Source organism: Diorhabda carinulata, chromosome 6, assembly GCF_026250575.1.
Source record: "Diorhabda carinulata isolate Delta chromosome 6, icDioCari1.1, whole genome shotgun sequence".
In the NCBI taxonomy this organism is placed as follows: domain Eukaryota; kingdom Metazoa; phylum Arthropoda; class Insecta; order Coleoptera; family Chrysomelidae; genus Diorhabda; species Diorhabda carinulata.
The window spans coordinates 31,155,920-31,174,493 of record NC_079465.1 but is presented as its reverse complement, the minus strand read 5'-3'; the positions used below and the strand labels follow the sequence as shown (position 1 = coordinate 31,174,493).

At 31.8% G+C, this 18,574-nt stretch overlaps 2 protein-coding genes across 3 annotated transcripts; one reads left to right on the top strand and one right to left on the bottom strand.

Annotated features, from left to right (window-relative positions):
- Positions 1-98: 98 nt before the first annotated feature.
- Positions 99-1,486, top strand: LOC130895599 (mitochondrial inner membrane protease subunit 1-like). The gene has a single exon (XM_057802981.1). It carries the CDS (start codon positions 136-138, stop codon positions 577-579), a length of 444 nt encoding a protein of 147 aa, XP_057658964.1. The 5' UTR covers positions 99-135; the 3' UTR covers positions 580-1,486.
- A 123-nt stretch (positions 1,487-1,609) lies between these two features.
- LOC130895595 (constitutive coactivator of PPAR-gamma-like protein 1 homolog) lies at positions 1,610-11,460 on the bottom strand. Of its 2 annotated transcripts, none has more exons than XM_057802973.1 (13): positions 10,721-11,460; positions 10,382-10,668; positions 9,463-9,609; positions 9,235-9,405; positions 8,841-9,146; positions 8,683-8,782; positions 8,457-8,624; positions 8,078-8,335; positions 7,634-8,022; positions 6,664-6,967; positions 6,248-6,609; positions 5,393-5,475; positions 1,610-5,329 (listed from the first exon to the last, which is right to left on the bottom strand). In XM_057802973.1, the coding sequence occupies exons 1-13, from the start codon at positions 10,929-10,931 to the stop codon at positions 5,194-5,196; spliced, it is 2,922 nt and encodes a 973-aa protein (XP_057658956.1). In that variant the 5' UTR covers positions 10,932-11,460; the 3' UTR covers positions 1,610-5,193. The 2 variants fall into 2 exon arrangements, with proteins under 2 accessions (XP_057658956.1, XP_057658957.1); XM_057802974.1 differs by having other exon boundaries at positions 8,078-8,329; positions 10,721-11,449.
- Positions 11,461-18,574: the final 7,114 nt, after the last annotated feature.

Here is an 18,574-nt window from a genome sequence, read left to right as displayed (position 1 = left end):
TTAAACCAATAATATTACTCCAAATCCATTTTATCAGATAAGCGTTAAATAATCTGATCAGCTGATAAATGTCATCACTATACATTTCAACTGTCATCACTAATTTGTGCGTGTATTTAAATAAGATTTGGTGAAATGTTAAGTAATTTTTTAAGCAATATTAGCAACATAATAAAATACGGTTGTTTAGCTCACTGCACTTTTCAATTCGTTGGAGATTTCGTAGTATGTTCAGGTCCTTCAATGGAACCGACTTTACATTCAGACGACGTTCTACTTACCGAACACGTTTCAACTCTGAGAAACAAAATAAATAAAGGTGATATAGTAATTGCCAAATGTCCTACAAATCCTAACCAGCAGATATGTAAAAGAGTAGTAGCTCTACCTGGAGAAAAAGTTAAAACTGGTTTTACATCACACGTATATGTCCCTATTGGACATGTATGGTTAGAAGGTGATAATTCGTATAATTCTTTAGATAGTAGATCTTACGGACCCGTACCGCAAGGTTTAATAAAAAGTAGAGCTGTTTGTAAAGTTTGGCCTCTTAAAGATCTCTCTCTACTAGTAAGGTAACAAATTTGATGTATTTATGAATTGTATGAGATAAATAGACTGGATTTGTGCACTGCATTATATTTAAGTATATAAAAATTAAATATTGAATTTTTTAAAAAACGTTTTGGTTTTTTCTTCTTTTACTGTTTGCTGTACCTCATTTTAAAAAATAAAATTATAATGGGAAGTTTATTATCATTCATTAAAGAAACTAATTTTATTTGGAATTTGCATAATGTTTATTAATGATTGAAACTCGCCTTCACGCTGTAAAAAGTATTAATTTAATACAGGGTGTGGTTGAAAAATACATGAACATAAAAATAATCGTTTTTGAACAACTACTTACCTTTTGCGTTCTCAAACTTTCCTGTAGCCCCTTTTAAAATTTGAGTATATTTTTGTATTTTCAAATCTAAGAACGTCGTTTCATTGTTATTTTATTAGAAACATGCAATAATTCCGGTCTACCCCCTAAAAATTGTAAATATAATACGAGGCGTGGTTGAAAAATAAAATTAACTTTTTTGAACTACTATTTTTTGCTTTTAATACAATTATTCCAACATTGAATCAATGACTTGAATGTTTTTAATATGGTGCAACCTTAATAGCAGAAAATGTATCAGAAACTACACTTATTACATTTTTTTTTATTTTCGGAAAGAGGCATAAGTTGCGTTGTGCTAAATCTAGTGAATAAGGCAGATGTGAGTAGAAATTTTATCAGAAACATGAAATAATTCCGGTCTACCCCTTAAAAAATTGTAAATATAATACGAGGTGATGTCAAAAATAATTTCCTGAATATTAATTTGAATTGATATAATTTAAAATACTGTCCTTTGTTTCCAATACAGATTTTGTCATTTTCTGAGTTTCTCTGACATATTTTTCAATGGGAAACAAGTCAAATCCCGACGCCGCAAACCATTTTTTCTCCTTTTGTAAAATTCTGAGTCTACTTTTTGTACATTTTCATTTGTTTCTTTAAAATTGTAAAAGATCGAAGGTAGTATGTGGGAAAGGGATAAATGAAACTATAAAGAATGGTTCAATTGTATACTATATATCAAACAAACTCTTTCAACTGTCTTAACCACATCCGTCTGGCAATCCATACAAAATTTCATGTTTTAATTCCTTTTTGCCCATTAGACTATAAAAACTGTCGTACAGTTGAACGGTAGTTTTGTTTTTTATATTTGAATAATTATTAAGAAAAAAAGTGACACTGGATCATGTGATTTCAGAATAAACATCAAGACAACAGCATTTTGATTAGCAAAGTCATTTTTTTCATAATTTATATCTTGAAACGCACATAGAGCTTCAAGAACAAAAAAAAATTAAAAATTATATATTTATATATATAGGAGCGATATTGTCCCAAGTTTTCCAAAATCACCATAACTATTTCTAACCTTTTAAATATTTAGTTACGTTTGCCCTTTGACCCATAGAGCCATTATACACATATATATCGAAAAGTACATAACTTGAATACAGAAAAAAATTAAGAGTTAAAATCGTTTAACAACTTCCAAGTTTATATAATTTTAAATAATTACAATTTTTCTTATACCCCCCGTAGTAAAATAATTTTTTTAAATAAATAATTTTATATCAATTTTTAGTGAATATTCCTAGAAAATTTTATAGGATCGATAAAAAAAGTATTTAAAATAAGATTTGGTAGTTTTAGTATACGAGGGGTTTTTGAAAATTTAATGCACAATTAAATTGGAATAAATCGATAGAAGGCAATAAATAATCGTTTTTTTTATAGTTTTAAAACTAGTGAAAAAAAACTCGGAAGAAGTTAGGAGTTTTAACCAGAATATTATTAGAAAAAAAATTTTTTTTACTGCTACATTTCCGAAATATTTCTAAATATGTATGTAATAAGCATTGATTATACTATTTATAAGTTATAAAAAGTTTGTTTTTAAAAAAAAATGAAGCGAAGGTTACCGTTTGATATAAGAAAAAAATGTTACAATACAAATATTTGGTAAACCCTCGTAGTTAACGATAAACTAAAAAAAGCAACTTATACAGAACAAAAAAGATCAGAAAAAAGTGAAAATTATTTATATGTTGAATGTTTTCGAAATTTAAGATGAGATAACGATTTAAAAAAAAAAAATATGTTCTTGAATGATCGATATCACACCCCCTTTTGACTATATATAAACAAAAGGTGTATCAACATTTTTTTTTCAATTTCGAAATCTGACTTAAATTTCGTTGTACATATGAACACCGAAAACAAAAAAAATCAAAGCACCAATTTTACAACATAAAGATTATATATGGTTCACATCCGGTTACGGATGAATTTTTCTAATTACACTATATTGTGAGCTAAATGATTGTAATTTATGAACTACAAAGTGTAGGGGTACGGTATTAAACAGCTACTATCGAAAGAGGTGACAATCGAACCGGCGATCCGCCAAATATTGAAATGTTATAGTTCCCCGGTGTAGATCTATGGTTTTCCATCACAAACTATTGGAAAAAAATCTTCAAAACCTAACCACGGTTCTCCTAACGCAACCATAAAATGATCATATTCCGAAATGTTACCAATAGATTATTACACTTGTAGATCTATGGTTTGACAGAGGAACAAACCGTCAAAACTTTCCAAATATTTGGGTACATTTCGTTAGAATTTGAATTATTATATATTCGTGTTATAAAAAAATATATGGATCTGTGGTTCATTCTAACGTTTACAATAACACGTTATTGAGAAGGGACTATAAAAATATGTCAATTTGTTTAGATTGTAGTACTACTCTCTCATATTTATTTAGATCTATGGTTCGCTCTAAAATGCGCATGCTGATTATAAAATGTCCTTAGATCGCGTTTGGTTGAAACGAAATTTAGATCTATGGTAATATACCAGTTGGGATACTTGCAGGTGTATAGATCTACGGTTCGTTCTAATGTTGACACGTTAGAAATAAAAGTATATGGTTTAGATCTATGGTTTCATACTATTTGACGTCATCTTCTTGTAGTTCCAACAGATAATCTTCACTCAAATTTAAGGATTGATCAAAACATTGAGAACAATGCTCATTTTACTTGCACCTCGTAATTTACAGTTTCTAATTACTATTTGTACCACTACGGTTTCATTAAGACATTGAAAATCGTGCGGATTTTATAGTTTTCAATTAATCTTTGTACAAACACCGAAGAATCCGTTCGAAATTTTTAATTTTCCATCGGACATCTCGTGAAAATCTATGAATTTTTTTTACAATAAAATATATAATGTAGATCTATGGTTTCGACATTTTTTGTATAATTGTTCCCAATCGCCATCGAATTTTTCTAAACAAAATACGTAGATCTATGGTTTTATCAGAAACGCGGTTAATTTCCTAGCGGATCGCCAGACGCAGTACGATTTCACCTCCCCCTTTTCCATTAAGAAAAATATTTGTTTTACTTTTGGATAAGCAATTTATATTTCGTTCGATGAAAATGAGGATCATCGTCGATTCCTCGTATTATTTCCATTCAAGTGGTTACAAAGAGATTACATTTTTTTTTTCGTACGAAAAAAAATTAGTTCCATTTCGAATGCTGTATTCGTCTCTCCATGAGCAACAAGAGCGCGGCAATTATACACCTCGACGTATATCATCGAGTAGATTATGTAAAATCATTTACTGTTTTGCGCAATCGCACAAATTTGGGCAATTCCTTTAACCGGGACGCGGTACCGTCGCGGATAAATAGTTTTTTTTTGGGGGGGTAAGGGGGGTTTTAAAGTTGAAATCTGTATATTTCAACTCTCTCGGTATATATGTCATCGTTTCTTATCAAAAGAAAATTTTTATAAATGCCTGTTGTGTGTATATATTATATATAGCGAACCATCCTTTTAGAAAAAAAAAACACCATCATTCACGTCGCTAAATCTCAATAGCGCCTTTATCGACAGATCTTTCTAAAACGTATTATAAATACCATAAATATGATCACAGCGACGCTCACAGCGCCCTCTTCAGTCAATATATAATTATATAACAGTCGTAACAAACATAGAAAAATATACAAAGCTCTCGAATAAATCAGTCCTTACTTTTTGAACACGGGACTCGAGCAGCAGTGACACCTTCTAAAATACTTTTTACTCTAACCCTGTAGTAAAAAATGTCTGTTAGCACTTTATATAACAAAAAAGTAAATCAAATAATTTACTTTTGTCCGGTCATTTAACACAAACGACTTGACTATTTGTTTTCATGTAAAGCCTATTTCCGTATATCGGTATCGTTAATACGAGCAACAAAGTCGCAACTCCGAATCGGAGATACGACGTTCTTGCTACTAATCGACGAATTTTTTACGTTATTGATGAGTTACTTTTTTGTTTACATTCAATTTAAAACGATTACAATCGAATTAAAAAAAATGTCTTTCACTTCATAAATCGATTTACCATTTATTTCAAAGCGTCTGTGTTTAAACCTACTTAAATAATAAAAGAAAAATAATAATAAAAAAAAATTAAAGATGCACTCGTTAGCGTTCTGTTCACTCGCGATTTGAAAAAAAAATAACAAACGAAAAAAAATAAAAAAATGGGGAGGATTGGAAAATTTAATCGGTGGGTTCGACTTTACACGGAGCGTCTCCTTGTCCTTTATGTTCGACGCTCTCGGCGCAGTCTTCTTTTTTCCCTCCCGATCCGGTGGTGCCGTCTTCTGCTATTACCACATCACTTACCGGTACGTCTCTACAACAAACATCAAAAATAATTTTGTTACCACCCAAAAAAAAAAAAAAAAAATCCACATACCCGCTATCAGTTTTAACCGTCAAAGCTACACCCTGTTGCTTTTGCCCCTTGTTAGATTTGTTGGTATTCCGCTTTTTATTCACCTGCAAGAAGATATTGGAATGAATAAATATCGCATTTATCCCAATTTAGTAAAAAATGATCAACCCCTTTTCGTGATACACCTTCCCATGTCTTGTTTATACAAAAAATTTTTCTTTTGTACCAAATTATGCATAATTGTTTGATTGATATTGTTTTGATAATAAAGCAATTCTTAGAGATATTGATATGTTACAAATGAACTACTGGATCATATAGTTCTAAAATTTTCTTATCAAATATGTTGTCAAACATTTTTCCTTTGAACTACTTGGTTAAACAATTTATTGAAATCCTTCATTATTCGCTAACGATGTTACAAATGAACTACCACACCTATTTTTACATATATAAACTAGTTTTTTTGCTTAAAACCAAAATACCGAAGTTACAAATGAACTACTGAAGTTATTTCTTTAAGTTCGTTATTAAATATGTTCCATGTAAGCTATTTGAATAAACAAACCGTTAAGAAAGAAACTTTTCAATGTTCTAATGGAATAAACTTTCGTGTGTTATCTAATATCGGTCTCAATTTTACTTAGCACTTTTCAATCGCGATTTTCAATACTTTTTTTATGTTTTCTGATGTAACTCGCTGTTTCGGCCATCCAAATTGTTAATTATCGTCAAGATGCATGTCAACGTTCGTCGATTTCCTTGGAAAAGTCATCATAATACTGTTCAAACCTTCAACTCAACGGTATATTTTCCGGACATAAAACTACGCCGTTGAATTGAAATAGGGATTTTTTTTTGGTTATAAAAACTTACCTGATTCTTTCTAGCATTGACGGGAAAAGTGGGCATCCCAGGTTTCCGATTTTGTCCTCTACCTCTTCCTCCGTAACTGTTCTGGTATCCTCCTCCACCTGACATTTGGTTACCGACACTTGTATTTCTTCCTCTTCCACCTCTAGCCGTATAACCTCCCGGTACCATTTGTCTTGCACCACCTTGATAACCGTAATTGGCGCCCCACGAGCCGACCACGACGCCGGCTACTTGAAGTTGACCACCCCTAGACGGTATTGGTCTTTGACGTAAGGACGGAACTCCTCCGCTTCCTCCTCGAGACGATTGTAGATTTAAATTCGGTAAAACGTGCGGAGGGGGCAGCGTACGGAGCATAGTTGCTACGAGAATAGAAATTAAAAAAAAAAATAACCCTAAATTTGATTTTTACTTACGTCCTGCGAACGGCGGCAGGGGTACTTTCGCAAATTTAACATCGAGACCTTCCAATATGGCTTTTCTCATTCTTTCTACTTTAACTACTCGTTCAATGTAGTTCTCGCAAACTTCGAGGATGTTTTTGGCATGCGCCGATCTAGTTAAAGTATAGTGGAACAATTTTCCATCGAAATATAACCAAGGACAACACATCAGCCACGGAAGAGGCGCACCGCACGCGTCGTTGGCTATCAAAGCCATATCTACCCCTTTCATAAACAGAGCTGCCAATTGAACGCCACGACTCGTCACAACATTCAACTAAAAACATATTAAACATAATACAAATGAACTACTTTATCAACCACTAGATGGACTACGCTATTACAATAAAATAACTAACGTTTTATATGAACTACTGACTTAAAACAATTTATTGAACTTAAACTGACAACCACGTTCAGTATTTAGCAACTTTTTTTTTCAATTATAATGGAACTACTCAGAAATTTTCAAATTACATCATTAAATATATTCTTAAACAAGTTTCAAATGAACTACTTGAATAAACAATTCAACACCGAACCAAATTTTGCTTAGAATTTTTAATATTAAACCTGTTGCATATGAACTACTCTACCACTTGCGACTTGTATGAACTGTTTTTTACTCAAATCAAGCTTTTCATTGTTATGTTTTACAAATGAATTAAAAATCATAAATTTCTATAATTTTGTTATTAAATAGGTTCTCAAAAATGTTTCATATGAACTACTCCAATAAACGGATTAACAAAAAATTCACTACCAAATAATAATGTTATATTTGAACTACTGATACCAAATTTTCTCACATATTTATTGTTTTCAACATAAAATATTGATTATAGGTTCCAAATGAACTATTGATACTAAAGAGCATCAACTACACCTCTAAGCTGATACATTTGAACTATTTTAGGTATTGAAATTCATAACAATATCTTACCGTCAATTCTTGCAAATATTGCGGATTCATGAGGTTCGGATTGAAGGCGTGACATATGAAAGCGTCCAATTCGTTTCGACGCATAATCGGTTTCTCTTGAGACATGATATATCTTAAGACGCAAGCCATGATCAACATGTGTTGCGGTACGTAAGCCGTATTTAGGATCAGAGGCGTATCAGAATTCAAACAGGATAACAGAGCGCGCATCCTACGTCTTTTGTCGTCGACTGAGGGACCGAACCATAGGCGTTGAAGTGTCGGTACTGCCCAAGGTAGAGGTTCGGCTTTCACTTCTTCCGGACGTTGGTACGGATTCGAACGACTATAAATCCATTCTTTCACTACGATTTCCGGTTGCGGGGCGTTCTCCGGCAAATCCCCGGATTCTAAGAAAAATTAAAAACAAATTAGAATCGTTATGTCTTCAATCGAGCGACTAACCTTTTTTCTTGGTGTGTACGTATCTCAGGTGATGTAAATTGAATAGAACCGCGTAAATTCTTTGTCTCAACAGTTGGTAAATGTCGTGAATGGGCGGGAAATCTCTGTTGCTCTCGTCTTCCATTAAACAGGGTAGTCTGATTTCTTGCGTGCTCAATACGTGCAATATCAACGGAGCCATTAAACCTTTTTGATGACGAAGGGATGCTGTGCGCAAAACGTCCGGGGATACTGGTGGTGTAATTACATTACCTACAACTGAAAATTAGAAATCATTTATAGAATACAGAAATTTAGAAGGGTGGTATCTTTAAACCTTCACAGTGGGCAGTTTGGGTTAGCTATAGAAAATATAATATTTGTTATTTTCAATAGTTACCTGATGTTTTTGCTTTCGAGATTCTTTTCGAAGTAGTAGTATTATTGGAGGAATTGGCAGCCTGGTTGCTAGAAGACATACCAGCGTCATTCTTCCCTGAAGAAGATGAAGAAACAGAACCATTAGAAACGCCGTTGAATCTCGAAGAATCAGAAGAATCGTCCAGATCTAATAAGAAAAAATAAATTAATTCAAGAAATATTTAGCTCCAACATTATTCACTTACATTTATCATTTGGAGATCCTTTCATGTCTCTATCCAATCCGTTGAATTCTCCAATTACTGAATGCGCCGTCGCTTGCTTGTAATTTTGTAAAGTCTCACGCTGTAAATATCATATTACAATAAAAAATGAATTTGATTATGTCGAAATCGTTTCTTACTTCTTGTTCGGTGGTTTCAGAAGCGAATCCAGACGTATCCAAATCATTATCTTCAGATTTAGAATGTGCAGTATCATTTTGTTGCGATTGAGTGTTCTTTTTGGGTTTTGTTTTAACCGGAGGTGTGCAGTATTTCAAAAACCCGCTGGCAGTACCGTTTAAATAATATTGTACAGATTGTCTAAATTTTGAGGCGCGCTTATCCTCCAACGAACCCAGTACAGCTACAACTAGAGCGTCCATATTAGACGGCGATGGTAGGTTACTAACAAATTCAGCTAATTTCTTGATATTATTTTCTGGACCCTGAAATAATTGGAATTTTCGATTATTTGTGAATTATGTGTAGTTGTACGTTGGAACTACTACATATATATGATATTTCAAAACATACATTTTCAGCAGTAACTTTAGTTAAGTTCAATTTCTTGTACAAATCTTGTAGGTCAGTTTCCGGCAATAAAAAGTTACCAAGCAAAGATGCCATGATACAAACTTGTTCTTGTGTAATTTTCAAAGTTTTCGTCAGTTCGCTTATCATATATTCCTTAGTTTCAATAGAACCCTAGAAATAGAAAAGTTTAAACAGATTTTATATTATTTTTATATAAATTGATCATACTTTGTATGTCAGCTTGAGATTTTCAGATGAAAAATATCTAGGAGGATCGAATGCAGCATATTCAGCATCATCTGCCAACAAACCATGAAATCCGTACTCTCTACAATAGGCTATAACTTCTTGATGATGGTCATCCATAGTACACATCTTGAATAAAATTGCTGTATAACTATTTTTTTTTAATAATAGTACATAAAAATAAAGTAGTATGTAAGTAGAATAGTATGAAATCGTTTTTTATAAATGGGAATAAATTGGATGTCATTGGAGCCTATTTCCTACAAGTACCAAGAGATGAAAAGATATTAAATACTAAATTAGGTGTGTAACTGATACAAATTCAGTCCGTTTTTATGTTGCCTGATGACATCAAACATTTGAGCCAAAGTGCCTGATCGGCTTTTCAAAATCATCAAAAATTATTTACAAAATGATTGAAATTTAAGCAATAATAAGGCCAGCTGCAATCTCTGACTTCAATTCCATAGATCTTCTCTGGAATGTAAACTATTGCCTTTTTAAATGAAATCTCCTTCACAATTTATGTATATGAGCTAAATATAGAAATTTTTCACTCAAGTTCATTTTATTTTTGCTGGGTATATGAAAAACATCCAAACAATACCATGTTGTTATTAATAAATGCACCAAAATGAAACAAGTTGTGTCATAAATATGATTAAATTCACTAAACACTGGTTTCCCCAAACACTTTTTTCTAAATTACAGGAGGGAAACGAAAAATTCTCACAATATAAGTATTTCTTGTAAACCTACATCCTTATGTTTTAATTTAGCCTTTAAAACGAATTTTTATCTAATTAAACTGCGTTATTGATTGTTATTTATACAAATTTATTTAAACAGATAGCAGAAAACGAAATTTTATGAGTAATAATTGAGGTTATGGAAAAATTACCACGGTAACTCCCAAATGTCTTAGTGCCATTCTAAGAGCAGATCTAAGGCAAGTCGGCGGTGTCCACCATACTTTTGGAGGTGGGGTTGCTTTGGTATTGATATGCTTCAATACCATTCCGACTTTTTGCCGTACGTTAGCTTGTTCCGCAATCCATTCATTAATCCTACATTGTTCGATTGTACCATTAAATACCACAGCCAGTTCAATATTACCACGTTCGATAGCTTGAGTCAACAGAGACAAAAATTGAACCATACGATTCCATTGGCCACCGCAAGCCCAATCTACAATTTTAATAAATTAAATGCACACAACTAATAAGTATAAATTTGTTACCTGAAAAATATCCTCCATAAAGTCTGTCTAAACAATTTTCTGCATCCACGATTAGTTTTAATTTATTACCAATCGGTCGAATTTTCCTATTCGTATTATGTGGTTGTTGTCTTTGTGTTACATTTCTAGCAATTTTTAAAAGATCAACAGAGACAGCTCCTCCTTCAAGAGAAGGACTTTCTAAAAACGTTTGAAGATCGTCGACACCCATTTTTATAACTTAAAATCGTTCCTAATTCAATAACTTTGTAGAAAACTAAAAAAAATTCACTGGAATATTTTCAGTTCAATACATTATGAAACGACCGCCATTATAACTACTATCAATCAAGTTTTTTTTTCTTTTTATAATTCAAGTATCGAAATACGATTGACACTCCTATCGGGCGGGGTGCTAAATAATATATTAATTAAAAAACACAATTAACGTTAACACTTGCGAATTCTATTGTCCTAGTTGTAAATAAATAAACTCATTCCCGGACGCCCTTCATGTTTGGAAACTGCCGGTAAACCTTGTTGGCCATTTTGAAACAATAATCTTTTTGAACATCAACCAATAGATATGAAACTGAGCACTTTTATTTTCATAAATGAAATAATTAAATAGATAATTTTACTTATAATTACTGAAAATAATTCAAAATATTATTCTTTGCAGACACTCAAGAACGAAAAATTAACTGTTTGCCGGAAATTAGATACATTGTTGAAGGAACTACGCAAGTCAAATTCACAATGGCGGATATTGTTCTATAATTTTTATTCAAATAATAGCGGGAGTTTTATTGTTTAGATAAAATAACTTTAAATATAATATCAAAATGCAAAAATTCCAATACCTTAAAATGTTACAATATTGATAAGAATTATTATATGTTTGTTTAATTTTAATATATTGTGAATTACAACTCCACTTTCGTTTCTTGGGTGTACAACTTTGAACAAAGCTTTGTTCGTTTCGCATATTTATCAACTACAACAATTACGTTGATATAAATAAAGATATGTAATTTGTTCATAGTTCATAGTAACATATTATTAATTATAAAATAACGACCTTCAATTTATCGAATTTAAGAGTGAAACGGTGAGTTAATCTATTTTTGACGAAGACAGGTGAATCAATAAATAAATTCAAACGAACACAACAAACCTCATATTCGTTTCAGATACAGGATCGTCTTCAGCATTAACTTTGATAATTTAAGCAATAAAATTAATTGTAATTTCTATAAGGTGAATTGAAATAAGTAGTTTGTATTAAAATAATTTCCAAAAAAATGTTTGTTAAATATTTTAAATAAAGAGCATATATAAATAAAGTTGTATTAATTTTTGATATGTCAACCGACAGTTATAGGCCAGCTCTGATTATTAACCATGGAATTCTAGGACATCCCTTAAATAAACACAGGTGTAATCACATAAAATTGACTGTGATTAAAATCTAAGTTCGAGAATCGTAAAGTGTATCAATTACATGGTTACATGCTGGGAAACTACTCTGTCAAGCACCCCCTTCTATTTAGTTATGTTTATTCAGGAGATTGGTGGTCGTAGATGGATGAATCTAAGCTTAGGCACGTGGCTAGTTGATATTCAACACCAGTTTTAACCACTAATTTGGTCGATGGGATGAAAATACATTAAATAAATAGATTTTTGATCCCTTGCGTCTACATGGCTTCCAATAATATATACAGGGTAACACGAAAATTTTTTAATAATTGTCTATTTAATTAGATCGGTTTTTGGGCTATAGAAAAATAAAAATAGACTCCTAGTTGTACTGAAACATTTATTTAAGGTCGAATTTTTTAAAAAATTGTCTATAAAACACAAAAAAAAACTACAATTCATGCTGCAAGAGTAGGATTTCTCTATACAGGGCGTTTCATTCAAAAAAAGTAACCGATTGACCCAAAATTCCACTTGCCCCTATTGTACGCTTCTTATTGTACCCGGAAAGTTTACAAGTATACGTCGAATAACCTCGAAATATTGTACGTAAATAATTTTTAAATAAAACACCCTGTAAATCAATATGGAGCCATATTGTCATAAGTTGTATTGAACTCAACGAGCTCTAGCACATCAACTGGCAAATTCCTCGACGCCGATAAAATAGGAATCATCGTTACCGGCGCAACATTTCCGCCATTTAATTTAATAACTAAAAGAGGATACCATACAAGTACAATGCTGATGTAGGGAAACCCTATAAATTAGCTCGATAATTAATTATTGACTTTGGTGTGACTTGGGACGTTTTATACCCTACGAAAATATGTTATCATAGAAAATAATTAACCTTTTTTGAAACTAGATTTATTATTTGGTAATTAGACCACAAAAAATATGATAAATATAAAATTATCGGTATTTATTTCGTTACAAAATAATTCCAATCAAATTTTGTTTGAATGTACGTAGTATAGGCTCTTAATTATATACAGGGTATCTCAGTTTATGAATAATTTCACTTGAAACTTTGATTAATAAATCTAACCTCAAAAAAAGTTATGTTCAAGATATAAACACCAATTAATGGGATGTATCAGCTTCCGAGCCATATTCGTGAAAAAATTCATCACATTGTTGCCGGTAGTTTCGGCAAAATCGTATCGTATCATGGCGATACGAAAACGTCAACATCAAATCAGCGTTTAAATTTGGCAACACTGTACTTTAAGGCACAAATGTTTATTCGTTAATGATAAATGGATATAAAATGAAAAATATTATCGACACTATTATCTTTATTTGATTATTTATATAATATAATGATAAGACGAGTTTATAATTTATACACATACCTTCAATTTTTTTTTCTCGGTAGCTTTCGCATTGAAGTAATTGTTTTATTATGAACAGGATCGTATTCAGGATCAATTGCAACAAAACCCGAAGTTAATTAAATATATAAAATATTAATTATCGTTCTGATACTGATATCGATATTTATTGATTTATAAAATGTACATTTGGGTATTATGTATAAAACAAAATATCTTGTAAATGGCCGCCACGGCTTTGTGTACTCTTTTTTTTCAATGACGTTATCGAATACATGTGGTGGTATTTCATTGATACAGCGTGGAGGCCGGATCTGGTCACCAAATCGGAAAATGACACGACCAGGAACAAACTCGTGTAAGAATTATTTTGATTGCATTAAAACCTTTACCATTTTGTTAATTTTTGACAACCAGGACGCGTTTTGCAGTGTAATGCTTTACGTTAACAACTCCCAACTGTCAACTTTCGTCTGTCACTGTCAAACATGGCGTCCTAATACGTAAAACTCGTTTATAATTTGGTATCTTTTTTTTTATCCCGTATTTTATAAAAGTATCTGATACAATATTAATTTCTTTAAAAGGATATTTGATTACGGATTGATTACGAAAAATTAACCATAGATAAGAGGATAAAAGGTCACGTGTCTTTTATATATAGAATGCTGATGTCCTTTATTCTCAATACAGATTATCATCTTCTACTCCACCCGATTAACAATGGCACTTGAAAAAATTAAATATTTATTGTTCGATTAAAAAAAAAACGACTTATTTAACAAGGTAGTTCTTTATTATACAGGGTGTTCGACGTAAGATCTAGTACAGAGCAGATGCATGTAGAGGGGTCCAGTTATGCAATTGGGGGCGATTTACTTACACATTACTAAGAATTACACATAACTTTAAACTTTAATTTAGTTAGGTTATGTTTTCGATCATGAAATTTTAACCAATTAATATAAATTTAACCATAATGAGCAGTATAATTAGTTTACAAAAGTATTAAGTACCAATGATTAAAATTTGTTTGTTTATTTTCTAAAAATATTATTTATGAATATTTTTCTAATAAAATCTGTACGAGACGCGTCCCATTCAACCCTCGGTGAAGCTGAAAGGCGGAGCCTCCGCCCCGATTTGAAGGAAGCCTTAGCAACCAATAAACGCGCTTTTTACAATCGGAGGGCTGTACTTAGATATCGATTACTACCATAATTATCTGGGGGTAAAAACGTACTTTCGACGTATATAAAAAAAATTTTAAAATAGGAACTCAAATAGAATATGTTTTAAAGGAAAAAATTATTCGAAAAAGTGTGAATGAATTCTAAAAATAAGAGCATATCAAAATGTATTTTGAATCGTCAGTAGTAGTAGTACAAATCAATCTTAAACGTTTGATATACGAGGTATATTCATAAAGTCGCTAGAAGTGAGGTTAAACACGCCCAAATCAAATCACTGTCGATTTTTTTATTGTTATGTTTGAAATGTGAGGCCGGGCGTTATCGAGGACAAAAATAAACGTATTGGAAGTAATCCTCGGATATTGTTCTGTATTGCGCAGCACTATTCCATTAATTGTTTAATTTCCGAGGGGTTGTAAGACACCCCGTGATTATCTCAGAAAGAAAATCATTTTAAAGTGATTTAACTAGATATTTAAGCTTTCAAAAACTAAAAATTATGTCGCAAAATCGCTCAAAAACAAAGGAATCAAATGATAAAAAAAAATCAAATTCTATCCTCACAGGAAGAAGGTAGTTTATGTCATAAAGGATTTCAGTAATACCGTCACCGAAAAGGACGTGAAGGACGTTCACATGAATGCTCTCCCGGATCGTATTAAAAAAAAAAAAAATAATACCCGATCGTATAACAAAATTATTGACTCCAATGTAGGAGCTTTATATATATGTATATACAGATTGTCCTATTGCAAGTGAAACAAGAAAAAATTGAAGGTAAGAACCGTTTTAAGATGATGTTTTGGTACTTCTGGTGAATATTCCGTATCTTAGAGGTAATAGCAGGTACTGAACGTTTTATTTTATGTAGAATTATACAAAAATAAAATCGAAACATTCTACTAAATCGTCTCAGCTTCGCATAACACGGAGGGAGTGTCGAGAATAATGTGGAAGGTAGAGGAATGTAGTAATGTTGGTTTTTTCTAGTTTTTCGTACATTTAGGGTGTATATAGAAGGGAACTTGGTATTTTCTGCGTTATACATCGGTCAGGGGTCGAGGGATTGTTTTAATGTAGATTTTTATATATTTTTTTCATAGAATATCCATCGTTAACGTATATTTTCGCTGATAAATCCGAACGAGGAATGTTTCGCTTTAAATCGATTAAATAGAACGTGGACAAACTGTAAAATTAGTATCAAATAACAATTTATTGACTTTCGATGCGTGAGTATCGAATTCTCGATTAAAGTCAGGTGGCTAGCGGGTGGGACGAAGTTCATCCGGCAAGAACGCTTCAGAAGAATTTGTCACATAGGAAAAATTAGTTTTAGACGTGAAGAAATTAGAAAAAATATTATAACGGCTCAATAAAAATTACTATCGAAATAGTTAAAATATTTTATTAACAAGTACTATGAATACTATAAAATACGTGATTAGGTTAGGTTAGGAAACAAAATTTTCATCCCCTTCTCTTGCGAGAAGCCAAACATCCTTAAAAGTTGTCGACAATCGTAAATAATAAATGACATAAAACATCACTCGATAAGTCGTGTGACTGACACACAGATGACGCTGTCATTGTCAATTTCATATGATGTTTACGAAGTACCAACTTTCAAAAGACTATGTGTCAAATTTGGTGATATTTCGATCTGTCAGAAAAAAATGACAGCCATTTATGTGAAGTTATTTTCAAAATAATTTCGTGTGTTGATTTATCATTGTTTTTCGATAAAAAAATACTGTACAAGGTCAATAATGGCTTCAAAAGTGTTATCCGGACTCTGTTCCATCGAAAAGAACCATTTCTGGTCGTTCAGTTGAGGTGATTACTCCAGAAAACATAAAAAAAAACTTGGGTGTCGCGTTTATTTATAATCAGATATAGCAATCGTTGGAAATACGTTTCGAGTACGTTCCGCATTAAAAATGTCAAATTTTATAATCGTAATGTCAGATTTGACATATTTGTCAAAAGTCTTTCGGCGTTTTCGAATTAAACCGCTCAAACTATCGATACGATATTACGAGGGTTGTTACTCAAGTTTATAAATAGACAAACCCAAACGTATAATTATAATTAGATAGGTATAGCAATTGTTGGAAATGCGTTTTGGGTACGTTCCGCAATAAAAATGTCAAATTTTATAATCGTAATGTCAGATTTGACATATTTGTCAAAAGTCTTTCGGCGTTTTCGAATTAAACCGCTCAAACTATCGATACGATATTACGAGGGTTGTTACTCAAGTTTATAAATAGACAAACCCAAACGTATAATTATAATTAGATAGGTATAGCAATCGTTGGAAATGCGTTTTGGGTACGTTCCGCAATAAAAATGTCAAACTTTATAATCGTAATGTCAGATTTGACATATTTGTCAAAAGTCTTTCGGCGTTTTCGAATTAAACCGTTCAAACTATCGATACGATATTACGAGGGTTGTAACTTAAGTTTTTAAATAGACAAATACAAACTTATAATTATAATCAGATATAGCAATCGTTGGAAATACGTTTCGAGTACGTTCCGCATTAAAAATGTCAAATTTTATAATCGTAATGTCAGATTTGACATGTTTGTCAAAAGTCTTTCGGCGTTTTCGAATTAAACCGTTCAAACTATCGATACGATATTACGAGGGTTGTTACTTAAGTTTATAAATAGATTAATCCAAACGTATAATTATAATTAGATAGGTATAGCAATCGTTGGAAATACGTTTTGGGTACGTTCCGCAATAAAAATGTCAAACTTTATAATCGTAATGTCAGATTTGACATGTTTGTCAAAAGTCTTTCGGCGTTTTCGAATTAAAGCGTTCAAACTATCGATACGATATTACGAGGGTTGTTACTTAAGTTTATAAATAGATTAATCCAAACGTATAATTATAATTAGATAGGTATAGCAATCGTTGGAAATACGTTTTGGGTACGTTCCGCAATAAAAATGTCAAACTTTATAATCGTAATGTCAGATTTGACATGTTTGTCAAAAGTCTTTCGGCGTTTTCGAATTAAACCGTTCAAACTATCGATACGATATTACGAGGGTTGTTACTTAAGTTTTTAAATAGACAAATCCAAACGTATAATTATAATCAGATATAGCAATCGTTGGAAATACGTTTCGAGTACGTTCCGCATTAAACATGTCAAATTTTATAATCGTAATGTCAGATTTGACATATTTGTCAAAAGTCTTTCGGCGTTTTCGAATTAAACCGTTCAAACTATCGATACGATATTACGAGGGTTGTTACTTAAGTTTTTAAATAGACAAATCCAAACGTATAATTATAATCAGATATAGCAATCGTTGGAAATACGTTTTGGGTACGTTCCGCATTAAAAATGTCAAACTTTATAATCGTAATGTCAGATTTGACATATTTGTCAAAAGTCTTTCGGCGTTTTCGAATTAAACCGTTCAAACTATCGATACGATATTACGAGGGTTGTTACTTAAGTTTATAAATAGATTAATCCAAATGTATAATTATAATCAGATATAGCAATCGTTGGAAATGCGTTTTGGGTACGTTCCGCATTAAAAATGTCAAACTTTATAATCGTAATGTCAGATTTGACATATCGTATCACAAAACTTAAGTAGCAACCCTCGTATTACCCCTTTTCCGATTGTGGATTCGAACCAATAGATTTTATGTACATGAAATTAAACTACAATCTATTTTTTTTTAATATTGGTATATCAGTTTTATTTAGAACATTTTTTTCAATTTACAATATTCAATTTTCGTTTCACCTACAAAAAATTGAGTAAAAGCTCAACGATGCGTTATGTAAAATGTAGTTGTAAATGATATACGTCACTTAACCATTA